Here is a 27135-nt window from a genome sequence, read left to right on the forward strand (position 1 = left end):
AAATAATTAGTTTGCTTGGAGTGCTGCATTATAACTTGATGTATTGCTGTTGTCAACGAAAGTTAGGAACAGCTGCTTTTCTATTGTGCTGTGCTTTTTAGAAGATATTTTAGAAATGTGCATCATTTGTGCTGATGTCTTTATTAGCAGATGTCTGAACATTGATTTATAAGATAGCTACTCCATTACTAATAGTAGCTTTGTTTTGACATCACAGGACTCAAGTGCAGGCCTGCCAGTAAAGAGAAATCTGAAAACATACCTTAGAGATTTAATTTGGGGTATTTATAATCATTTAAGATGTCAAGATGAAATATGATTTTTTTTATGAGCTGACATTGTGAAAGACAAATCGAAACAGCCTGTTAGTTGACCTTTTCTGCGTAATAATTCAACATCATCCTTTCAATGAAATGTAGTAAAATACAGTCCATATGTGTCAGGTGAACGATTCCATAACGAAATGCAGGACAGAAAACTGCAGCCGTGTCATTTGACACCAAAATGCAAAACAACGGTCGTGTGTGTGTGTGTGTGTGTGTGTGTGTTTGTTTATTTGATTTAAAAACTATAAATGTCAAATTTGCAACCTGCAACTCAACTCGGCTGAAAGAACAACAGTAGTTTAAAAAAGTTTGCTGTTTTAACATATAGCTTCCATATAGCTGTATCTTGCAATTATAGAATATACATATGAAGGAATACAAATGGAGGAAAATAAAGCTTACGTGTAAAATATGCTGCCTCTTTCTAACCGATCGGGCATATAACAATAAAGCTAACAGTATACAAGTATTAGTATTACTGTATTTTAGAGTAACCGCTGAAAAAAGTAAATAAAGTGGTTTAAAATACGTTGACCTGCGAGACTGTTTGAAACAAAACAGCATTGCAATAATGTTCTGTATAGTAAACTAATTTTGCTTATCATTTTCAGGGCAATAGTAAAAAATATAGAATATTATAAATATTAAGTAATACTAAATGATATAGTATGTGTATACTTTATACTTACTTTCAACCAATATTAAGTATGTCTAAATGTCTTCACGACTCATCAAATAACACATATGAGAGCTTTTCAGGCATGACTTTTAGGCATGAATGATTTCCAAACCACCAGTAGATCACGGGGAATGCTAAATGGTATCTAATGAGCAATTGCACCAAACAGCAGCCCGCTGATCATCATCGGTGGTGGAGATTTTGCCGGGGGCCAAAAGATCTTAAGAGACAAAAGCATTTTGCAGAACAGGCGCATCCCAGTCGCGTCTCTCCGCTTTTCACATGACGCGTTCATCCGTGTGATTCACTCACAATCTAAAAGTGACTTTTTTTTTTTTTTTACTGGCTACAAGCAGATTTTACGCAACGTGTTAAAAATAACGATTGCTGGAGCTGCTCAAGAAGAAAAAACAAACTTCCTGTTGCATGAGCCTACTTTCAGGGCAGCATATTGTCATCGCGCAGAGGAGGAAATCCCCGCAGCAGAGTGTCCCAGTCCTCCGCTGACATTTTAGGAATGATAAAAGTTCCGCCTTGCCTGCAGCTACAGCCGCTCTGGAGCCGGGCCGGGCCTCCATCCGCCCGCGCTCGTTACAAGCAATTATTTAACTCCTTTTTAACCCTTTCTGGCTCACGCGGAGAAAAAGAGAAAAACGATTTTTTTTTTTTTTTTTTTTTTACTGCGACTACACGCTCTGTAATTTGCAACAATCTTTTTGGATGACTTGGTCAGAGGTTTCTTTTCAGGTGCTCCATGAGGAATGTGCCTAACACTCATGTGCTACACCTTAATGGCCTGTCATTTGGCTCGTTTTACACCCCTTTAAGCCACGCTAATGACACACGAGGGCTAGTTAAAGTCCCAATATTTATCAGTGTGTTTTGAAGTGGGTTCGTCAACGTGCACCCCCCCCACCCCAATCCTCCACCTCCATCCACCACATGATCCCCACCCCTAAACTCTGCTGGCGCCATCACAATCTAGGTTAGTCGTCTCAAAGCAATGGGCAACAGCTGTAGCAATACATTCCTGCAAATAACATGTGACAAGTTGACATTGCTTGAACATAAGTAGAGAAAGTAAAAAAAAAAGAGGGGGGGTGTGCAAGAACTTGTATGCATAAATGTAAAAGAATATTGCCAACGTCATTCTTTTCTTCTTGCTTGCCAGTTATTACATAATGTCAATTAAGACAAGTGAAATGAAAAAGAATAAACAATTTATTAAGTTATGTCACAAATATATTCATCATATAAATGAGGATATTTTTCCAAATATACATTATTTTACAGTACACGGATCCCTTGCGAAGGGAATCATTGCAACAACAGACACTAGTGCTGGTTTTTTTTTCTTCTTTAAATGCTGTTGTTTTTCATATTTACAAAAAGCATTGACACTGTTATCCGGTCCAGTTGGATATTAATGTGAATCCAAAAATGCTTTAACAAAAGTATTGCAGCAGCCCAACAATCCTGCTGCACAATTGCATTATGTGTCCATACTTGTATGTCCTGTCTTAATGGTTCTGAAAAATAAGAATAAATCTGATGCATCACTATGAGCACAAGATTAGATATCTTTTGGGAGGACTTACTGGTGAGATCAGACATCAGGTCCTCGAAAGAAGACACTGCGGGGGGGGAAAAAAAAACTCCTTCAAAGAGGAGTCTTACCCCATGAGCATGATTTTAAAAAAGGTGTCCATCATCTGTCCATCATCAGGCTAGGTGGTACATGCTGTATCCGACGTGGGCGGCGTAAAGTCCCACGGGGGACACCGGCAGCGAGTGCCTCTGGAAGGCGTGCGAGCCCGCGTAGGACCCCGGGACGTGCGCACTTAACGGGAAGGAAATCCCAAAAGCAGGAGGCAACATGGGCTTGGCTGCCATTTTCAGTTTCTCCAGTTCTGCTTCCTGCAATCTCTTGGCTTTGGCTCTTCGGTTCTGAAACCAGATCTTGACCTGGGTCTCTGTCAAGCTAAGGGAACTGGAGAACTCGGCGCGCTCGGCGATGGACAGGTATTGCTTCTGACGGAACTTTCTCTCCAAGGCCAACAGCTGGGATGTTGTGAAAGGTGTCCGAGGTTTTCTGTTGGTCTTGTGTTTCCTCAGAGGACATGCCGGGGGACTCAGCCTCCCTGGAAAAAACAAAAAGAAGCAAATAGGTTTTAATCTTGCTAGACACTTTCAGCTTGTTCATGCATGGCCTTTTTGACTACAGAGATTATTATTATTGTTGTTATTATTGTTGTTATTATTACTATTATTGTTGTTGATGTTTTTTCATTGCAAACGGGATTTTTACTATAAATTCTTGTAATTGGAATATTACACCAATATACTTCCCGTCAAATTCCAGTTTATTCACACTACACATAAATTAATTTGTTGAGTCTAGATTGAAAGATGTTTTACCCAAATTGTACGATTTAACCCATTAACAAGGATGTCAACAAAATGTTTTATGGGTTACAGCTGGCCAAAAGTGGCAACAATGGAGGCAAAAAGTACCGTTGGATGTAAACAGTAGAGCTATTTATTGATACTGAAAATTGCAAAATCACACAAAAATCCACACAGTTGGGAAGTCTCGGTACATTTGCATTAACAAAATAGTCCGAATAGAATTCAACGTGGATACGATGGTCCATGCAAAGAGCCCAGACCGGTCATTTTATGAGTACACCGTGCGTAATAGCGCATCGAGACCCGGAAACAACAAAGCGGACTTACGCGGAGGTGTGGGAGAAAAACGAGGACTCTGGATCCAAGAAGTTCTCTCTTGGCTATCTGGACTCTCGGGTTTAATCAACACGTCCTCCTGCATGTTCATGAGCTCGCCCACTGAAAAAGAAGAACCCATCGCGATAGCAGGCACGGGAGTATCCAGACCTCCGAACGGACCCATCCGAATTCCCTTCCCCAGGGACTGGGACGTCCCGGCCACGGATGGGCCATCAGGGGAAGATACGTCTCTGCTCGGCTTGCGATCAGCCATCAGAGCCTCGACGCTGAAGGGCAGGATGGCCACTTTGGGCTTCCCGGCGTCCTCTGCAGGGCTCAGGCTGGTCTGCATGTCGCCTCTCGTGACGAGCGCCGAGCGTTGGGGGAGAGCTTCACTTTTCAAACCCGTGGCGGCGGCCAAAACTGACACCGACACCAGCGATGGGGCCATACAGGTCCGACTGACGCCGCGGAGCTGTGGTGGTGACTCTCGTGGTAAACACTAGAGAATAAAAACAACTAAGTGACTTTTTTTTCTTAAAAAAAGAAAAGGAAGAAATTGGTGCGTCAAGGTGTCGACATCCTCATGTTTATGCGAGCTGAGTGCAGAGCGGAGCTATAAGACAAGGCGTGGAGTGGGAGGCAACCAATCACCGACTACATGGGCTGGACGAAAAAAGTCCAATGGGGAAAATTAACAATGCTTTTCCCCCCACGAAGCAACTTCAAATAAACACAACAAACCGTTAATGGGCCATGAATATCTTTTTGTTACTCGCAAGCCTTGCTGATGCCTACCTGCGATCAAAAAGTTATTTTTGTTATTCTGTTCCACAAATTGACTTGGAACTATTAAAAACAATTACAGAAGTGATTTAACCATAATTTGTGCATTTGATCCATTTTATCATTATATCAATTATAGAACATCGTGACTTTATCGTGTGCAATACACGTAATATGTATAATTTTCTTGCAATCAATAAGGTATGTCTGTGTTTGACAAAATTTATGATATGGTGACAAGCCTTGCGACACATGCGGTGACTCAGTGCTGAGTGACTGTTGTCGACTGTTGCCCTATAGAAGAGCTTCCTGTCCCTGGGTTTTAATGGGCCCAGCCCCTTGCAGCATGCTGTTTATTGATAGCTGCAGGGCTCTATAATCAGATTGCAGCACACAGGCCTTTGCACTCGTTTAGTGCTAATTATTGGCCTTGAGGGAGTGATCACTGAGATTCTTTCCCTTTGACTATACATCCATTAAAAATGATGGGGAGTGCAAAAGACAAGGGGGAGATTTAATATGTAACACATAATGACATAATGAGCTCATGGGCACACTAAAATAAATTTGTGCTCTTTTGTTGGCCGATTATTACAAATTAAATAAATATTTTCTTCCAAGTTTGGAAATGTTTGCCTCGGTCCTTGCAGCGGCTGTAGGAAAGCGTCTGCGTGCTCGCTAATTGCCAAGCCTAAACAATCTGTTTTGATTTGTCAGTCACCTTAATGGGCAGACAAGTTATGCTGGTTTTAGGCGCCAGCAGGCCTGATCAAAGCCTTCGACTCAGCGAGACGCGTTCAAGTCGAATAGAGAGAGCAGCAGCCTCCTCCTCCTGATCTCCATCCTCCTTTTCTTCTCCTCCTCCTCCTTCTCCCCCTCCTCCTCTTCCTTCACCTCACGCCCAGGGACACTGAGCCATTCAAGCTGAAAAATTAGCCTTTTCTCAGCCGATCGCACGCCATTTGAGTCTATTCAAATACGCGCCACAGTAGTGTCAACCCTAGAGTGAAGGAAGAAAAGACTCTCCTTGCTCCGCTTCCAAAGAAGCGTCGGGGTTCTGGGACACAAGAGACACTGACATTATTATAACTTATTATATCATGCAATATATCTACGATGCGTGTAAGCGGCATGTGCGCGATGGTTGCGCACCAAGTGATGGTTGCGCAGTCTTCTGGGGGGAATACCTAATTAATGTCCGTAACTGTCTCTTCATTCTGACACGGAGAGGCAACAAAATGTGGCGTAAAAATGATGTGACGTGCATAAAAACCTCCAGTGCTTTGGTCTTTGTTGGTGATTTCCTGTTTACATGCAGGTAAATATATAGCAGGCTGCATGTGTGGAAACGCTTATTAAAACCCCCTAACGTGGGTCGTGGAGCAGCCTTTTGAAGTCCGTGGGATCCCACGGCCGTGTGAAAGCTGAAGGAGCGTGCGTATGAAAACAAACGGGAGAATGCATTAACGTGATGACTTGGAGGAATACAAAATAAGAGGATGAATTTAATTGTATCGATTATCAATATAGCTTTTTTTTCTGAAGTGATGTGTGGGAGGTTGGAAACAACTTTTGATGACAATATAGCAACACAAAGAGCAGTTTTTTGCAGATACCCGATTTTGCATTCAGAGGGGCATTACAATAGCAGCGTTTTAGTTGAATCCCTGGGGCATCACATGAGGTAGAAAACTGTAAGGCTCATCGGGCTTTTATTTGACTTATAAACTAGCTTTGATTCCCAGTCAAGAGGCAGGGCTCCACACAAAGGCCCATTGTTGCTTCCCCTCCAAGTTGTCTTAAGCCCTTTCATGCACCCACTGTCGGTGTGCACTAGAAAGAGGCAGCGTGGTCCCCAAAGGGCATCCGCAGGCTAAATGTTTGCACTTGGTACAAGCGAAAAGGCTGTCCTTCGCACACAATGACTTGGCCCCTTGTCGCATGCAGTTTTATGATCTGCGCTCCAGAACTATGCATTAATTATACATCTCATACCGCAGCGCATATATTTTCCCCTCACTGTAGCACATGTCTAAGACAAAATAATAATAATAATAATAACAATAATAATAATAATAATAATAATAATAATAATAATAATAATAATAATAATAATAATAATAATAATAATAATAATACTTAAAATGCCGTTTTATTTTTCGGCAGACTGGTCGCACGAGCACGTCATTATCAGCGACATTGACTCACTGACATAATATTATTTTAAGTCGAAGTGTATTCATTTAAAATTTCATTTTAAGTGAAACTGTCATAAAATATACCTATGTCCTTGCTATATGACACCGAGAAGATTTTCACTTATAAAGCAAGTGCTCCTTGGTTAAAATACGATTAAAATACAAAAAGGCAGTTTTTACGATAATGATGAGTTACGATAATTAATTGCTGAATTATATTCGAATTATTAGCCCATCACTAATATTATCATTATTGTCAAAGGTCAGAAAATACAATGTTAATCCATAAAAAAACTTCTGTGCAAGAGCCCACGCACGCGCACGCGCGCGCACACTATCATATCCTGACCTCTAGACGACTGTATTAAATAATACATTCAAAATACCATCGCTTGAGAGGTTTTTGGGGCATTCCTCTGTTAAGCTTCGATAAAAAGGTACTTTTTACAAGATTTCCATCGTGAATGCAACGCCTTATTTGCTGTGAAATTGAGTCATCGTCTTTCCATTTGTTCGCACCATTAAACAATAAGCTCAGTAAAATCATTTGCTCATCACTGGCTCGGACAATATGAGATATACACACCTTCCTTCCAAGTCGATTGACTGGCCCGATGATTTATGTCGATAAAATCATCATTTGCCCGAGTGGGCTTGTTGATTAGAAATTAAATGAAGTCTTGAATGAAATGCTTAATAAGCGCGTAACAAGCAATCATTTTGGTCACACATCATTTTAGTGAACCAGAGGCAATTAAGAGAGCAACTTAATGATGCACTAATAACAATATCAAAACAAAAATACAGCAATAAACAAATATAATAATAATAATAATAATATCACATTAATTTCATATTAGATGATACACTATTTCAATAGCTATCTGCCATCTTAATTGTTTTTAACAGACCAATTTCTCACAAATATAATAATAATGCTATTTCACTATGAGAGAAATGACTACTACTACTAATTATTATTATTATTATTATTATTATTATTATTATTATTATTATTATTATTATTATTATTATTATTATTATTATTATAAATTCTATTATTGAACATTGACTTCGTGGTATTTGTCATCGGTTAGAAAAGATGATTAAAATTCTGCACCAGTGTGAGGTGAAGCTATTAAAAATATCACGGTAGAAACCTTTGCCTTGCCCTTCCAGTGACACCATGTACAAGAACCGTCTTTCTTTCAAACTTTAGACCCGTCACTTTTGACTCCCCCCTCGTCTTTGAGATCCCAGCAAAGAAAAGCAAATCCCAATTCGCAAAAAGTGAGACCGTGCATGTGGGAAGTTACTGTGAGGATGGCGAGCTGCTTCACATCCAAGTCTTTGGGATCTCCACAGCAGTGCTGGCTCCATGTTAATCTCACAATGTCTACAGCCCAAGTTTATCCAAAGGGGGCTTCTTACAGCTCCCATCGGGAGCCCACCACTGTCCTCCTCCTGCCCAGAGCAGCATTCTGTCAGTGACCCTTAACTGACTCCGGCTGTCTAATCCTTTAAACATTAGGCAAAGTCAGAAATGATGAGGAGCTAGCTCTCCTTCTTCTTTTTTTTCTTCTAGATTGTTTTTTTAAATACACTTGATGTACTATTGATTTGTACTGTTTATATATATATTATATTATATACTATTTTTTTTATAAATAAATAGTATATAATATATCTATCTATCTATCTATATATATCTATATCTATCTATCTATCTATCTATATATCTATCTATATATATATATATATATATATATATATATATATATATATATATATATATATATATATATATATATATATATATATATATATATATATATGTGTGTGTGTGTGTGTGTGTGTGTGTGTGTGTGTGTGTGTGTGTGTGTGTGTGTGTGTGTGTGTGATTAGCTAAATTTTGTTCAAATTGGGCCATGGACTTTTATTTTGACACAACCTTTAGTCACCTGGTCAGTCACCTGATCAGGCACCTGACCAGGTAAAGATGGCTGCTCCCTCATGGTAGTCAGCCTCAGTTTGGTAGTCTCAGTTAGGCAAAGGAAGACAGTCGTGATTTAGTTTGTTACAGCTTCAAGCTTGTATCCTTTGGAATTTAGGAACTTTGAACTTGGAAAACAAACTTTAGTTTACTTCTTGGAATCCTTTATGTTGTATTCAGATTATTTATAGCCTTAGTTGGATTACAAACAATTTGGATTGGCTGTACCTGTGTGCCACCTGTATGTCTGCCTGCCATTGCCTACCCTCTCTTTGCATGCCTGTCATTGCCTACCACCTTTGCCTGCCATTGCCTTCTACCTCTGCTGCCTGCTTGCATGTTGGACATTCTTCCTCCATCTTCAACAAGGTATGAGCAACACCTGTACACAGTGTTTTAAGATAAGCGTGTGACAACTATACAACATTGAACCTTTGAAAAGATTGAAATGAAACAGACACTCACTATTTATTTATTTATTTATTTATTTATTTATTTATGCATTTATGCATTTATGCATTTATTTTTGCATTTATTTATTTATTTATTTATAGTGGTCAGTTATACATTATCATTCCTGACATGGAGAACGATTTTAAAGGACAGTATGAGAATCCTCCTCTCTGTAATGACATAATAGTCACAGATTTAAGGCAAAAAAGGGTGTTGTCAAACCTGCCTAATGCATCTACTGCAGTGGGAGCGCCTCATGGCGTGAGCTCACTCGGGCATCAGCGCATATGCTGGCACCCACCCACATCTAGCAAAAGTCCAACCCTCTCCTTTGGGAGACATATTTAATTTAATTAAGGCCTGTCAGTGATATTGATTTTGGCACTTTCAATTATGGCTCAGCAGTTTATGAGCTCCATGGGCTGTGGATCTACTGATCTGTGATGAGGGGGCCCTATCAGTGCGGCACCACATGGACGAGGAGCCTCTTTGTCTTCCTTATGGGCCTGCGCTGTCTGCCAGAGACGCAGATGTACGGCCGAAGCCTCTGCCGCCTCTCCCCTCCCGCTTCCCATAATTAATCCCTCATTAGACAGCTCTTTATTGTTTAATTTGTGCACTTCATAATCAAATCGGGCAGATTAATTGCTACAGAATTCAGAAAACGGAATGAAAAACAACCTTTTTTAATTACCTTGAGCTTTTATGGTGCCCGGGGATATTTGGCTGGGAAATATTTCACACCCTTAAGAATTTCCGCTATCACTTTTTGAGCGATGAACCGCTATTGAGATGCTCGCTTTCGACAGCATGACTGCCAAGTGGAAGCTCATTAAAATGTTTCTTGCACATATATTTTCCCTTGCCGTCCTAATTGCAAAAGTCAAGCTTACAAATTCTTGTGCTTATTTATGGTGGTGGCCTTTTGCCTGTGCCTGTTTTTGTCACCACTGGCTGGTCAGTGCTGCAATTCAAGCGGTGATGCAAGTGTGCACGAGACAGATAAAAACACAATAAAAAAAAAAAGTAGGGTAGTAGAAGAAGAAGAAAAGCAGCCCATTCTCGTTATTGTTATTTAGAGCCACCCAATTTAAAGTTAGTCCAGTGAAAGAAAAAGTGGTTTGGCCGAATAAAAAAAAACAAAAAAAAAGCTATTTGCTTAACACTTTTTTATTGCTTATATTTAAGTGGTGACTAAAACACTGGTAGCCTTTGACACTTACTAAAAAATATTGTGTACGCTTCACACGGGCACCTTGTAAATTCCATTCCGAGCCAGATTTAAATGAAAACAGGAATGACGAGTGCAGTCACTTTCTACGGCTTGGACACAGCGATGGCAACATGCTTTCTGCGAGTTGCAGTTTTGAGACAAATCAAGCCAATTAAATAAATGGACTTTGGTCTTCTGTCTTTTACAGACCGCATATGTGCATGAGCAAAACCAAGGCCGCCTGGGTGTGAGTGCAATGAGTCACATTTCAATGACATCATTTGAGTTGAGAATTGATGTCAAAAGTTGGGTAATTGCGCTGACCATCGTGTCACCGTACACCTTTGCAATTACCGCGTCACTCACCCATTAAGGCTCATTATCTTTCGGAGAGCCCGGCAGTCTACGCACGCACCCTAACCCAGACACCAAAAGCATTCGTGCAAACCTTTATGCTAATTGCTAACAGGCACACAACGTGCGTAGCCCGCCGAAGTGCAATAGATGGAGCTTCTGTTGAGTGGAAGGGAACACTGAGAATGACTTACACAAATATGATGATTGAGTTTCACGTGATGGACGCGTGAGCATAGTGAAAAGTACATTCAGAGATGGGGCGGGCTGGTAAATGAAAAGTGCGGCGGCGCAGGGTTGGATGGCTTACTGGAAAAATACTGAGCGCCACTTGAATGGTGGAATTAGGGGCAATTCAGTGTCGGAGATGGGGCTTCGGCGTAGTCACCCTTTTACGGGATCAAAAGGTGGAAAATTTGAAGGAACGTTGCCTCTAATGTGACTCATAAAATCCAAGTGTGACACAATGGAATTCTCTTTGTTTAGCAAACTCTTACTATACTTTTCACTTTCTTTGGAGAGAGCCGACCAAAGATGAAGCCCCCTGCCACCTTTCCCCATTCACCTTATATGGCAGCTTGAATCTCTCTCGCCTCGAAGGCTGCATATTATCTCCGCGATCGCTCATTCAATATTGCCGATGACTATCTCTGTTGACGTAAAGCGCCGTGACCAGCGGCCGCAGTCCTTTTATGAACAACCGGCACTCCTTTTATGCTTTTGATTTCACAGTGTAACAATTTCTTTTTGCTTTTGTTTCAAACAGGTAATCATAATTGACTTAATACAATTTAAGCCAACAACGTAAGGCACCTGATTTTACCTTATTGACGTATTAATATGATCTATGTAAACAATGTATTTTGAAGTATAAATGAGGCACCTTATCCTTTCATCTCACATCATTCTGGTCAGAAATACTCAAGTATTCCTTTTGTATATGCGTTGAAAATATTTGATTCACATTGAATAATGTCCGTCTAAATGTTTTGCTAATTAGAAGTGCGTCAGTCTGTGCTGGTGTCCGCTCTCACTGTGTGGTGGAGCCACGGAGGCTGCACAAACATCTCAGAGGCCCCCGCGCTCCTTGTTTAATGAACATTGCAGGGGCCCGCTCAACACACACACACAGAGCCCAGCTCGCAATCTGACAGACAGTGTCACGGGGGCCATGCCAATTATGTTTTCAGCGAAGGCCCACTCATGCCTCCTTCATCTAACCCCCCCCCACCCAGTCATCCCCGCACCCTCCTCTGAGCCTAGACATAGAATAACAGGACAGAGATATGATTACTAATCTGCCCCCCCCCAAGCCAAACACTAAAATGTTCAGATTTGTTAGTTCAGCCATCAAAAAGTGTTTCAAACTGAAGTGGGGGTCTTGGGCTCTGATGGTTTAATGAGACTTCAGATGTTTGTTTTTGTTCTGATTGCACCGCATAAAGCTTGATGCGTCTCTGAGTGCTCTCTTGTCTTACTCTGTGCCCTGCGATCTACTTTTAATAGCCCTCATTTGTTGGCCAACGCGGGCCCGGTGCCGGCGGGCTGTGTACAACATGAGTAGAACATGAAGCGTGTGTTTATGTGTGTTGTTTGGGAATAAATCCCACAAAGAGGGTTAGTGATGATCTGTCTCGGGAATTTGTGCACTCCTCCCGGGATTTTCTATTAAGAGGCCGCAGCCGTCTTGTTCGTTTCCCATTTGGGATTGATGTGATGGAGCGCTCTCCTTGTGAGTGTATTCTGCTCGTGAGCACAGGTAGTGCATCCACCAGACACAGAGGGATACAGTTTCCATTTATCTACATGCCAGATATCACGTTTAGCTGAATACAGAGCAGGAGGCGGCAAGTCCAGCTTTGATTGAGAGCATCATCACAGGAATTAATGTTGAGTGTTATTGTCAGACAAAATCCTTTACGTCAGCTCCACTAATTGTCTTTCCTGATTAATGTTGAAACAAGCCAACCCTTTTCTTTGTCTTTTCAGAAATAGATTATCTTTTGAGGGGAACGGCTGAAGAATAAAAGAATAAAAAATAGACCCTGTCCAGTAACTAAAAAAAGCCAGCTTCTCTTTTGGAATTGTACTTCTCGATGCAGAACCTGCCATCTGATTTATTCTTACATAACTTTTTCCATCGTCATGATTGAAATTCAAATCAATCTAATAAACAAACCCCTCTACATATACAAAAACAACACGGCCTGTGAATGTCATGTTCTTTGGGTTTTTTCAGCATTTGCTTTTTTTGTTTCATTTAGATGAAATATTTCTTGACTACAGCCCCGCATTCTTGCTTCCCTGCGCTTGGGTTCTCCCTCCCCCCCGTGATTCGTGAGAGTAAAGCAACAGCGTGAGAGCTGCGAGAGGGCGATGTGCTTATGTCTTCATTTTGGGACTAAGAGGATTATGACGCCCTTGAAGGAAGCGGCATGCAAAGTGACACGATTACGGGCGGGGTCACTTTCAATTTACAGTTTGAAGAGTTGGTGATCTTGGGCAGTCTCAGTGGCGCTCCGATGAGATCTTCTCGTGAAGCCTTGAAGCGGGGCTCCGCTGAAGACCTCCTCCACGCACGCACCCCCTGCAGCACAAAGCTCTATGGGCATAAGGAATACAATTAAATTCAGCTAAAGCGAGACCGAGGCCTGCTTGGGTGCAGCCTAATAGGCTTAGGATTGGAAAATAAATGTAATTGCGTGTTATTGGTCTGAAGTTAATCCGCCATGCCTTGATAATAGAGTCCAGCTCAGTGAGAAGGGTCGAGCTCTAAAAAAGCCAACGGGGGGCTGCACTTGACTCTGAACAAGAGCCTAAAACGCCTCCTAAGTGCTCTGTGAGTCTTATCAAGTGCATGCTCTTATGTCAAGAGAGCGCACGGGCAGTGGCGTGATGATTTCAGGACCACAGTGCAAAGTCATATAAGGTTTCATTCAAGTAACAAGCGGCGGTGTGAGCGGAGCGGCGAATGATTATTTTGTAACGATTATTACAGTTTTCAGACGTATTAGACGGGATTAATATGCAATTACCCTGTCCGCCAATGACACCGGATCCGATTTCTAAGGTTGCGTTAAATGAGGCAAAGCGACTTAAAACGCTCCACTTGCTGTTTGCGTTCAGAAATGGCTTCCAGTTGCAAAGCCATCCTGTGAACAGATTGTATTTTTCTCCTTTTCCCACCATAATTGGAAGCCCACTTTTGCCCCTTTTTGTACATATTATTAAGTTGTTAGGACTATCAAGTCAGAGGTTGGCTGTTCAACCGCATTCAGCCACACGCATTGTTAATCCATTGGCTGTTATTCCAAGTCGACAAGCTTTGGCCTCTCTCAAGGTTGTACGATACCTTGCAGCTGTGCACACGGTCATGGATGTGCTGCCACGAGATGGCTAAATTGCTCACCGTGTAAATAGGACCCAGATCATACTGCCTCCCAAAGTGCATGGAAACAGTTTTCTAACTTATTTCGTTTGGAGCCATCAGGAAAACCACGCACTTAATTTGAAGTCTCTCTTCTTAGCGCGATTTGAATCTGTCTTTAATTTAGAAGGCACTTACTTTTCCCGACGTGCTTTTCCGAATGAGTACAAATAACCTCGGAAGGAGGCGTCATTTGACGGCTGCGGCATTGTGGAGGCTTCCGCTGCTACAAAAATACACGCACACACACTCACATCTTAATTCAGTGGCCTTCACTTGTTACGGTAAAACAGTTTAGACACGCATGAATAGAAGCTAAACATCCAAAACACAACCTGGATTTGGAAAAATAGAAAAATGACTCAAATACAAGATGCTGCCTGTTTAAAAAAAAAAAAAAATGTACATAAATAATTCATCTCTTTCTTTCTTCCTTCAAGTAGCAAGTTCACCCATCACAGACAATGTTTTTGTTTTTAATTTTTATTAGTTCGTAATTACACGTCGCTCTATAAGAGGATATACATTATGGAAAATATAGTAGGCCTAAATGTTTTTCTGCCACGACGTCTTGATGCTGGAACAACATCAGTTGACGCTTCAACTTCCTCTGAGACATTAAGTGCTTATCTTGTTGAACAAGAACTGGCAGACAGTAATTAGCACAATCAGTTGTGTTTTCTTTTTTTTCTAAAGCAAAGAATCTCTTTGGATGCATTGTTGGCTCTTTGATCACGTGCTGATCACCTGTCTGCCTATCTGGAATGCTGCACACGCAAGGCCTCTGTTTAGTGTTGTGATTGTGTAGCCAAGCGTGCGGCAGATGAGCGTGAAGAACGAGTGGGGAGTTGGACGTTAGCCTTCCACCGCACAGTCTAGAAAAGCTGATAAAAGCCAGATTTAGTGGCACTCATAAAACACAAGGCGAGGATCTAATTGTGCACTTATATCTACTCCAGGGCCCGGTAATAGGACCACTAAATTTCCATCTCAAATACCACTGCCAACTGATGGTGATTCTTTCTGCCCTTTTAACTCTCTATGTGGGTTAACATTTACATCTTTAATATTCTTTGCCAAGGTACAGAACTATCATGAGGATTTATGGATAATTCATTTAAAAGAACAGAGCACTGGTTGACCATACGGTGGAATATTCTCCTTCAGTATAAGCAATTTATCTGTTTTAGAATGACACCAAATATTTCCACAGCTTGGCTACAAAAGATAATACGTGCTGCCGAAATACAGACGAACTCACAAAAGGAAAAGGTCATTACATGATTAAACAGGTCTAAATTACCTTTCAGCTCTCAGGGTCATTTCAAGTACAAGTGATGCTGAAGTAAAACTGATTCGAAATACAACAATATCTTTTCCCCCTCATTATCTGCATGTGGAAAAACAGACAATTACACAACAGTTGTGTTGATATTAACAAGTTAGATCAGCTATTGCACAATAATACTATTTTAAATGCCAGTGAGCTTGTTGTTTTGTAATGCTACAGAATTATGGATATGCTAATTTGGTTTAAAAGTATTTTGACTGGCCAATACATTCGAACATCTGGCTTAAAAAAAATGGTGGCTTCATGGGAAACATGTTACATTTCTGTCTAGCATTTAGCCTCCAAGTAAATTTCTTATTTAAGTACTAGTTGTAGACAACCACTGTGCTTTGTCATGACCTTTGGAAAGGACTCCAATCATAAAGTAGACGGCAAAATAATAAAATAAACGTCAGTGTCCTTGTGCACGCATGAGACAAAAAGAGAAGTGGAGACGGCGAATGGGAGCGGGAGAGCAGACAGGAACCTCCCGGCCTATCTAAATGATTACAATGAGCTCCTTTCAAGTCACACTGGCCAGCGCTGTGACTTGATATGATTTTTATCAGATGCTGAAATGCCACATTACCAAGTGGGCAGTAAATTATGTCTAAACCAATTACAGCGGGTCCCGGTGCGGCCCGGCGGTCACAGAAGGCCAAGCCGAGGGGAGGGAAGATGGAAGAGGAGAGGGGAGGGGTCGAGGGGAGGGAAGTTGCAAGGGGGGGGCAATGGCTTGAGTTTGTCTTGATTAGTGGGGTCTGGGGGCGCATGAGAGTCTGGCGATAAGCCCCATCGTGACGAGTGTGTCGTTGAAATACACATAAACAATGACATGTATGCGTGCCTGACAAATCAAAGGCGAGTATCACAGGGGAAAATATGTTTCAAAGCTGCCCCCAATAGATGCGAAACCTGTAAATCATTCGTCCTCAGTTAGCAAATTCTCATCGGTCGAATTGGTTTCATATCTCTGGCCAAAAATATTTTTCACTGTCAATATAAATCTGAGGAAAGAAACAATTGTACTGTATCCTTCACGTTATTTACGGGACAAGAATGAGCTTTTCTTTACGACAAATTAGTGTTGCTACTGAGAAATTCCACTTCATCGAATACATTTCACCTCCGAGAAATGGGCATGGACGAGTATGTGTGCCTTATCATGTCCATCCGACATAATTTGTTTATTCCGGTGTCTTTTTATCCACACCATTAGACTCTAAATTGGTGACTATAATCACATCATTAAGATAAAACGAATTTTAGACTAATGGAATTGTTTTCCCTTTTTGTGGATTGACTTCTTTTACTGTTTAACCTCTTCATAATTATGAAGTCTACAATAGATGCCCTTAATCCTTTCATGTCTGCCGAACAAGATCGATCTTGCGTGTCATCATGCAACAATGGCGGTTTGAACTCTAGTGTGACTTATTTTGGTTGAATTGCAAATAGTACCACTTCTAGGGCATTCCCCTGTAGAGGTTTCACTGTATTGTATTGACTCAATCCTTTGACAGCTTAATGATTCAATCACCTAATTGACAACAGTTTATCATCCATCATTGTGTCTTCTTTGAATTTGGGTCAACGTCTATGGTAATAGAAATACTTTAAAAGTGATATGAAAATCCCCTTCTCGTTAGAGTGTTTATTCTGCCGATTCCCATATCCGTTTGTAGTCCATTTCCCTCCCCATATTCCCGGATGCGAGCGACGTGGAGCCAGGAACAGACCGCAGATGAAAGCGGAGACCGGGGAGGGGGGGGAGATGGTAATGAAGTGGAGGGTAGAGACAAGGGGTCTCGGCGGGGACTCTCATGCCCCTCGGGACTTGTTTGACTGTCAGACCGCGCTGGCCCCCACGTCCACAGCTCCCTGTGGAGAAGATGTGTCAGAGGATGTTGTGGGTCAAGCATGGGAAGAGGCCCAGCCTGCTCAGATAACGGCTTTCTGCTAAATTAGCAATGCTACTTTTGATGTTTTCAAGTAAATAATAAACGGGGAGTTTTCTCCACGGAGCTGTTTGTACGGGACTGTTTGGAAATAAAGTCTTTTTCTTCACTCATTCACATGACAGCAGTTAGACTGAAGCCAAAGCTTTCCAAATATCTCAAACTGCAGCATTTTATCTTTTATCTCCAGTAAACAGTAAACACATTCTAAAATGGAGAGTATGGTCGCGTGTGCTAACTCTTCTTACTTTTGTAGCTTGTGTACCTTCATAAACGGTATTCTGGTCACGCTCAGTGGGATCATAAACCGAGAACGCTCTTGTGTGACAAAAACACTTAAGAGGAGCTCACACACACAAACAAAGAACATTGCAAATAAGGAAACGCTGTTGATTGGAGAGCTTAACACTCCAAAGTTCCTTTGAAAAAGATTTGCCCCCAGCGGTGTTGGTTTGACAGCACTCGTGAGCGGCAGACGATCGTTCCATAGCGACATCATCCTGCACGCAGCTCTGCTTTTGCTCAATAATTTACCACTTTGAAAGAGCCAATGGCCAATCTGCAGACAATCGTCCCCTGTAACATTATCTGGGCCCTGCTGATAAAATGCAGATGTGGCTCCTCTCAATGTGAATTTGTGACCCATTAAGAGGAGCCCCTCCTTTTTCCTCACGACTCCATCCGTCGGCTTGGCACAGACTGCCGGCCGCCTTTTTCATATGCATTCCCCCCGAGCAGTGCAGGTATGTGGATAGTATCAGGCTAACTAGCCACAATGGTGAATTTGTTCAACAAGGAGCAGCGCATTAGTTCAATCCAAGTGTGGCTCTCCCTCACTTGGAGATCGGCGGGCTAGATTGGCGCTGCCTCCCCAGCGTCTCGTTGAGGGCTGGACAAAAGGTGAATTCAAGCTCTCCCTTTGAGCTTCAGGAGACCCGAGTCCGGTCTATTGATGCCGCCTCCTCATTCGGCCCCCCAAACGTCTCCATTGGGCCTGTTGTGTCTCGGGAAAGCCGTTGCGGGGGTTTGGTTGGACCTGTCCTATAAAAACGGCGTCATCATGAAGGAGTGATCCATTCGCATGACTCATCTGAACTTTCCCACAGCAGTCGAGCAGCATTTATTTAATGGTAGGCTAACGTGATTGTTCTGGATAATCAAGCGGTTTAATTGCACAGCCGTTGGGGGTGACAAGTCACGGAACCAGTTCATCGAGGTCATCAAATGAACAACCTATCATTAGTCACCTGCGCTGGCAGCAAATCTAGACTAATTTGTGTTCCAAAATTGTAATACTTTTAACAGCATCAGGATTAATTGGGGTAATGATGCAGAAATGGCAAGAAGCCACACAGCACAGTTTTGGTCTTCAGTCAGTCTTGTTTTTCTCTTCTGACAGTGGAAAATAACTGCAAAATGGTGATCGTGTTCACATTATTATTAACTTGTGTTCATTGTTGTCACACATTTTGAAGTGAACCCAAATGAAGCAATTCATTAACAAAATGTCTAATTCTAATCTCAATATATATATATTTTTTTACAATATGTGCCCCCACTAGTCTAACCATGGTGCTCTGATTAATATAATCAATATATATATGTTAATATAAATAAAGTTGCATTGAGGTGAATTAAGCCAAGTTGCCGTTTTAAAATAAAAACTTGAACTCAGTTCTTCCATTCTCTTCTGTTGGAGCTTCTGATGAATATAGATTTCAGAACAGTTCCTGCATGTATCCTGCTTTTTATTGTTTTATTATGAAAAACTCCAGCTGAGAAAAAGTCTGTTCAAACTGAAAAGTGAGTGCTCGCTTATGTACAGCGTACATAATATTGATACACATGATGAGGAAATTATTGATAAGTTGTATTAAGTTTCTATTTATCTTTTGTCAGTTTGTGTCTAAACTGACATCTTTTGGTTTATGAGCAGTTGAGAGCATCTTGGAGTGTTTGTACAGACGTTTTTATGTTGGAGTTGTAAATCTGTCCCTTCATCTGCAGGCAGTATTGCCTCTGACGTCGCTTTTACCTTCTCTGTGATCCTGCTTCACTGTGAATAGAGTGAGTTAAAGTCAAAGCTCTGGGCAACAGAAGCGAGCATTATGGATGAGCAACTTGTGAAAAAGGCCCATTGAAAACAGCCCTGTGACAGTTTAATTGGTCGAATTAGTCACGATATTCAAATGGCCTCTGTTGACCAGCCAATGAGTGAAGTGTGTGCTGCTGCGGCCTGAGCCCGACCACAAAACTATGCAAAGCGGAGACACATTAGGCTTTCCCTTTCTTGCCAGCAACCCCAAGTCCGGCAGCAAAGCACTTTCTTTTTTTTTTTTCCCCCTCCCTGAAAAAAGTTTCATTACCACTTTCTGGCTACATTGAAAACTTCTTCAGAAAATCTGTCAGTTTGCTCCGTCTCCAACATAAACAGGTGTTACACCCAAAGCACTGTGTTTGCTTATGTCAAGGCTACGCTTACATATACAGACACTCAACACACTTTTAACATTCTCCTCAACGTTACAGTCGTGCGGAACTTGGCTGTTTCAAGAAGACAAATTAAAAGCATATAATTTTTCCGCTGAAAGACGCTCACTGTATCGCAGGTGTCGGCATCCAAAGCGGGCCTACACATACACATACGCGGAGAGTAAGCCAAATGAGACATACATGCAAGACAGCCACAAAACATATTTGATGGTGTCACTTCAACGCCAGGCTCACATGGTTATAATGCAGGTGGGCTGCAGCACGTAATAATAACTGATGACAGCTATATGACTTTGTAGGAGTCGATGTGTGTGTGGGGGGGTTGAAGTTGATAACATGCTTTTGTCTTTTTGTAGGAACAGAACACTGACTCCAAAAGCAATGCTGTGAATTTGAACTGATTTGTTCTGCCTCTGGCTGGGTAACACCCATGGGAATAAATTTTAACATCTAATAGGGGAGGATGTCGCTACCATGACATCGCCTATTAGTGTCCGAGCCTTGAAGTTGACATTTTTGACTGGTGCATCAATTGAATTTTAGAGGAAGGATGGACCAGCGTAACATCTTCTGCCTCTACGTTGCCTGAAAGATTATCATAATTCACACGTGATTCTGTTTTAATAATTGAGATCATAAGCTATTCAAGAAAAATGTTTACAGAGTCATTAATCTAAAGCACCACTATCTGTTGTTCCTTCGACAAATATCCAATCACCTATTTTCTATAGTGTTTCTCCTCATTATGGTCATAAGTGAGCTGGAGCCTATCCCAGCTGTAACCATTAATGCTACCCAAAATAATAAATAAAAATGTAAGTGGTGCGAAGTGTAATTTAGCTCAAGGGCACCAAGAAGTGGAATGACTCATCCATTTGGAAACAGACTAAAGCTAAATGGACCAAAGTATTTGTATTTGTTTAATTCAATCTTGTACGCTAGTTACCGTATTTTCCGGACTATAAGTCGCTCCGGAGTATAAGTCGCACCAGCCATAAAATGCCCCAAAAAGTGAAAAAAAACATATATAGGTCGCTCCGGAGTATAAGTCGCATTTTGGGGGCAATTTATTCGACAAAATCCCACACCAAAAACAGTCATGAACGAGCAACAACAGGCTAAACGATAGCAACAACAGGCAAAACGATAGGTATGCTAACGTGACAAACACAAACAAAGAGCTGAGAACGGGCCTGACGTAACATATAGAGTGATTAAGGACAACTATTACATGAATAACATGTTTATAAAACCATCAATGTCACTCCAATTCATTAAATAGCAACAACAGGCTAAACGATAGGTATGCTAACGTGACAAACTCAAACAAAGAGCTGAGAACGGGCCTGACGTAACATATAGAGTGATTAAGGACAACTATTACATGAATAACATGTTTATAAAACCATCGGTGTCACTCCAATTCATTGAATAGCAACAACAGGCTAATCGATAGGTATGCTAACGTGACAAACTCAAACAAAGAGCTGAGAACGGGCCTGACGTAACATATAGAGTGATTAAGGACAACTATTACATGAATAACATGTTTATAAAACCATCGGTGTCACTCCAATTCATTAAATAGCAACAACAAGCTAAACGATAGGTATGTTAACGTGACATACACAAACAAAGAGCTGAGAACGGGCCTGACGTAACATATAGAGTGATTAAGGACAACTATTACATGAATAACATGTTTATAAAACCATCTGTGTCACTCCAATTCATTAAATCCATCGATCGTTCTTTGTCAGCACGGCTGAGGGCGCTTGCACTTCAAAATATTCCACAGGCTCATATAACGATAGATAAACTATATTTCAAATAACTATAATACAAGCCAATAATATTATCAAACCATCCGTGCACTTTAATTCCATTAAATCCATCGATCAAATTCCTCGTCCTTTGTCAACATCGCCGCGCGTGCGCCCTGACGTTAGCCTCGTCTTTATTCCACAGATCTACTATATAACTATATTGTAGCGTTAACAAAGTACAAGGATAGACGTGGGTTTGGTAAACGGCTCTTTATTAATTAAACAAAACAAACTTCCAAGCGTGTGGCGGCGTGGACTTCCAGACAGACCGGGCGTGCGTAATGGCCATGTCCGAGCCCCGCGCACCGTTCGCGGACAGCCACTCGGCCGAGCGCCGGCCCCCGACTCAGTAGAGTAGGACCGGGCGTGCGTAAAAGCCATAATAGTTTTTCAAACCTTCTATGTCACTCCAAAACCTTAATTCCTTCAAACTCTTTGTCCTCCGTGTCACTTAGAAATGATCACCGCTAATGATGCCGGTAGTCCTTATGTGGGCACGTTTGTATGTAAACAACCGCCGCGCCGCGCTACTGACGTCACTTGAAATAGTAATCCATTGGTACATCACGGTTCTCCAAACTTTCTTTCTGCTGCTCGATTACTGTTTTCAGCTGCATATTTTACAACTTGAAGTTTGTAACCTGCAAAATATGAGGTTTTTTTTGGTGCCATTTTTCTTAAGCCCACCCAGTTGATGAGTCACGGCCAACGGTGAAATTTAGAGCGCCCTCATCCAGTTTCGTCTGAAAATATAATTTTTTGGGGTTATTTTATCAAAGTCAAAGTCTGCTTTATCGTCGAATACTAAGACACACAAAGAGATTGAAATTACGTTTCCACTATCCCTCGGTGAGATAGTACACATATGCATACAAACAACACAAAAAAAACCCAAGAAGGCACAAACAATGAATAAATAAGAGTGTTGAATAAATGATAAATAAACAAATAATAATAAATAATAATAATAATAAATATAAGAGGAGCAAAAATGGAGCAAGTGTACATACAGCAGACAGTGGACTTGGATATGGTGCTTTAAAGTGTTAATTGCTTTATTTGATGTTTTCTCTATTTTTTATGTTTTGAATATGTTCAAGATAAAGATATAAAAGCATGTGAAGTGATCAACTATACTAAAAATAACATGGGAAGTGGTCAACTATACTTCTAAGTGATGTCTTAATGATCAAGTAAAAATTTGTGAAAAAAACATATAAGTCGCTCCTGAGTATAAGTCGCCCCCCCACCCAAACTATGAAAAAAACCGCGACTTATAGTCCGGAAATTACGGTAATTTTTTTTTATTACATTTTGGGTGTCGGATAAGAACAAGCCAAAATAGAAAATGGATGGCCATATTAATACTGTTTTCATAGCGTATCTTTGCTGTCGTGAACCGTCCTTGCTTCCCTTTTCATCTTTCTGATCGAGTAAAGCAACCCACAAAATAATAACCTTAAACGAGAGTATTGATGAAAAACAGTCAACTTTAAGCTATACGCTGTTGCTCGACATTAGTACATGTGTGACTTGGCCTGGAGCCACTTGACTCAGTCCAAGCTCCTCCAGAGGCCGTCCCGTCCACTTTCCTCCTCCCGCCTCTCTCCGACTCGCTCTATATAAATGCTTGGCAGTTTTACGCATGGCTGGGAGCAATTTCCCACAATGTGTAAATTAGTCAATCTCCCAAGTCAGTAAAGTGGCCTTTGATGGGGAGGACATTAATGAAGTGTACCATTAGGCCTCACATTTGTATTCTTAGGGGCTCTCCGAGCTTTTGATGTCGCGGGGGCCCCATGGCTGATTATCCACATGCCAGCGCAGCATGCCTCTGTTACTTGGAAGGCAAGGAAGGGAGGGAGTCCGAAAGGGGAGAATGCAAAGGTGCTGGATGTTTAATGTCCTGGCTCTTCTTTGGCTGCCCCGCGGGACTGTTGGTGCTGGATATTAGCAATTGGCAAGAGAATGAAAGAAAGCGCAAAGGGAGAGACGGACCACTCAAAGGAGACTCAGGACTGCAGTTGGACTTTTCCCTGACACTTCAAAGTGCTGTCTGGGCTAAATTGCTGTGGACCGCTTCATTCAGCCTAGAAGGTCTTTCCCTCGGCAGATGACAGTTGCATGGTGACAAAGTTCAATTGGCACTGGTAGGAGTGGAATGGGAGGGGGGCCCAGATCAAAGAGGAACCATTGTAATGGTTTTGTTGCGTGGAAAATTGCTTTTTGTCCGCGGCCTTTTCAAGCCAACTCCTGGCTCCAGTCAGAGTAAATGGGATTTTTAAACTCCCTTGTGTGGGTGGAAGACTGGAGGGAGGGGCCATTCTTAGCCTCAGGCTAAGGAACTCAACCCCCCCCACACACACACAACCACCACCTCTCCAAAGGCGTCCCCCACCTCTCTCTGCCCCTGACAATACAAGTCCGACTAATGTTGATGTTTTTGTGCCTTTCATCTGAACCCGGCATCAAATAATCTTCAGAGAGAACATTTAGCTGAGTAATTGTGCAATTATGCTGATGCCGTCGACCAGAATAGTGCTCGGCTTTTACGTCTGAAAGTTTAAATGTATTGTATCTACACTTTCCCTTCATAGTCACGTGAGTTTCAATTGCTTTATCAATTCGACACTCATTTTCTCCTCTCCTGATAACAGGATGTGCAAATTCATCTTGACTCCTTACTTATATTCCGCAAGCATTCAATACATACTTTGCATGACCAACGCTTAATTACCGTATCTGGTGTCACGTAGTACTTGTTGCTTGAGGTGTGGCACACCCCGGAGTTGCACAGAACTTCTTCGAAGTTATACAACTCTGCACACCTGTGCATCTTGGCAATTGGAGTCTGCAATTAACCCCACAATGTATGTTTCGGAATGTGGGAGCGCCCATATGTACGTTGATAACATAGTGTTCCACAAGCACGACTCAGCCATTTAAAAAAAAAAGATGCAAAGTCCTAACTTTAAAGAGAATAATGTTATTTTTTATACATTTACATGTATACATTTACAAAAAAGATGCAAAGTTAGGATGTAAAGAGAAGAATGTTATTTTTATGAGGGCAATTTACTGCAATGTCAATGTGTGTTTCTAAATACTGCATTTCATTTCATCAGTTCTAGTTGCTGCTTGCATTATTATTCTAGTTCTAACATAGCATGTGTGTGTCTGTCTGTGTGTGTGTGTGTGTGTGTGTGTGTGTGTGTCTGCATTCTACAACACATACCCAGACGGACAGACACACGCACACACACTCACGAGCATTCACAGAGTTACGCAGAGTCACAAGTTACGGGACTATTTTCGTAGCCAAATGCGTCAGACATAGCTTGAGGCGGACGCGTATGATTGACTGCGTAAGCTATGGGCCAAATGTCTCCGTTATTTCCCTCGCGCTGAGGGAGAAAAGTGTTGTTTCTTCAAAAGCCCCATTTGAGAAAGCCTGCAAGCCTGTAATTGCTAAGGAAAAGGCCGCGCAACATGCCAAGCCAAACACTTGAGTGGGAATTTGAAATATTGTAAACAGTAGAGTAACCCACTCGCTGGGTGGAGAGAGGATGAAAGATGGAGTGTGAAAGAGACACGCTTTTAGATTTATAATAGTATAACTATGACGAGAACATTTTGACAGCTCTTTTAAAATCGAATAGAATGCGCCTTTATGAGTCCCATAATTGGGCAAATTGTTTTTTACAGCAGCAAAGTGGACAGTAGCGGTGTAGAATAACATCGTAAAATAATCCAAACCGAAAAGTGTGATGAGAGAGGACCTTCAACAATCCATCTTTGTGCAAAAGCTGTTGTTTTAACGGTCACTCCTGTAACGCCTTGACAGCTTTGAACAATCAAGTGTAACCCTTATAATGTGTTGGCTAATATTTGTTTTAGTGCTTTCCAATAAAATCGTGCTTTATTATTCCAGTGTGACCCCATTTTCTCCACCTCTAGCCCTGCAGAAGCATCAGAATCCAGTTTGCTTTCGAAGCAACTTGGCAGTTTTATGTGCTTAACCCCCCCCAACCTCACACTCCCCTTAATCGTTCTTTTTTTTTTTTTTTTTTTTTTTTTTTAAAACTCCTCCTCCTCTTTCAAAAACCCAAATCCCCCAACACCAATTAGAAGGCAAAAAAGGAAACCGTCAAGCAAACATGACATTTACAGGCTCCAACATAACACTTGAACCACCCCCACCTTTCATACAGTACCCACAAATGTTCATTTTACTGCACTTTTTACGCACTCCAGTGTTAAGTTTCATTGTCGCATCGGTTGCTGTATGTCAAAACGTAACAAATCTACAACTGAACTCTCCTTTCACTCATTTCATGTCGTGTCAGACGGCCACCCTCCGCGTCCAACTGTGCCAGTCTCCTGCAAATGACTTCTGCATGTGCACGTCCAGCCTGCGCTTTAAGCAGAGCGGACCAAAGCGTTTAATTAAGATGGAAACACATCATTAACCCAGATCCCGTCTCCTCCCCGACTTGGGCCACGCAAAAACAGCGGAGTAATCACTGACAATTAAACCAATTACACAGCCTCAATCCCTGCTTTGCCAGGATTGGTTGGTGGAGGTCTTGCCAAGAAAGTCCAAATATTTGAACTGCAAAAATCCAAATAGGTTTCGTCTCCCTGAGTTGTTTTTCCCCTTCAGAGGAAATCACGCGCTTTGGCGCTGTCCGCGTGGCAGCCCGTGATGAGCCACTAACATCGATGCCGAGGTAATTCGTCAGCTTTTCCGGCCTGCGGAAGGCGCTCGGCAATTGCATCCTTCGAACCGGTTTTGCACGACTGTGTGAAAAAAAAGTCAATTAAATTGTTTTTGCTCTTTGCTCTTTTCTCTCCCCCTCCCCTTCCCTAGATGATTATGGTGCTGTTGCGGTTATGGTTGACAGCAAAGAGATAAAATGGGCAATTTACTGCACTCATTTGGGGGTGGGCTGCTCCAGACCAGAGGAGCCAGAGCAACTGGCTACGTTGCTTCTCTTTTTACAAAACTCTCAGAAAAATAAACTGTTTCAAGTCGTGCATTGTGCAATCGTCTTCGCTTCGGGGATTGATATCTGCATCACAAACCAGAGGCTCGGTTACTGATTTCAATTTTGTGACAAGTCAGGCAAGGTCAGGACTGTGGTGCCAGTAAAAGCAGCCTTTTGCATGCTTCCGTGGGGCATCATTAAGTTGTGTGTGTGATGTGGAGTAGTGGGCCGTGTGTGTGTGTGTTATCAGATTCAGATTTGCCGGGTGACGGGAGTGGCCCAGTATGTTGCTGCGTGGTTTTGATAACGATAGCGATTTATTGCTCCTCCTGCCTTTCTGCTGCTGGACCATTGTGTTACTGGCGACTTGTGTCGCCTTCTCTG

General features: G+C 41.8%; 1 protein-coding gene and 1 long non-coding RNA gene across 2 annotated transcripts; one reads left to right on the top strand and one right to left on the bottom strand.

Annotated features, from left to right (window-relative positions):
- Positions 1–2208: 2208 nt before the first annotated feature.
- Positions 2209–4336, bottom strand: msx1a (muscle segment homeobox 1a). The gene is made up of 2 exons (XM_088390349.1): positions 3742–4336; positions 2209–3146 (listed from the first exon to the last, which is right to left on the bottom strand). Exons 1-2 carry the CDS (start codon positions 4181–4183, stop codon positions 2728–2730), a joined length of 861 nt encoding a protein of 286 aa, XP_088246475.1. The 5' UTR covers positions 4184–4336; the 3' UTR covers positions 2209–2727.
- A 4341-nt stretch (positions 4337–8677) lies between these two features.
- LOC148390408 (uncharacterized) lies at positions 8678–26772 on the top strand. Its single transcript, XR_015861466.1, has 3 exons — positions 8678–9078; positions 26427–26493; positions 26634–26772. It is a non-coding gene; the product is annotated as an uncharacterized LOC148390408 (long non-coding RNA).
- The last annotated feature ends 363 nt before the right edge of the window (positions 26773–27135 follow it).

The sequence above is a fragment of the Syngnathus floridae genome, chromosome 11, assembly GCF_059516105.1.
Source record: "Syngnathus floridae isolate MCC-2025c chromosome 11, RoL_Sflo_1.0, whole genome shotgun sequence".
Classification (NCBI taxonomy): domain Eukaryota; kingdom Metazoa; phylum Chordata; class Actinopteri; order Syngnathiformes; family Syngnathidae; genus Syngnathus; species Syngnathus floridae.

Bases quoted from the DNA above. Each gene is read 5' to 3' on its own strand.
- msx1a (XM_088390349.1), bottom strand. From the start codon at position 4,183: ATGGCCCCATCGCTGGTGTCGGTGTCAGTTTTGGCCGCCGCCACGGGT. The intron at 3,147-3,741 runs GTAAGTCCGCTT...TGTTTTTTCCAG, and splicing joins TTTTTCTCCCACACCTCCGC to GGAGGCTGAGTCCCCCGGCA.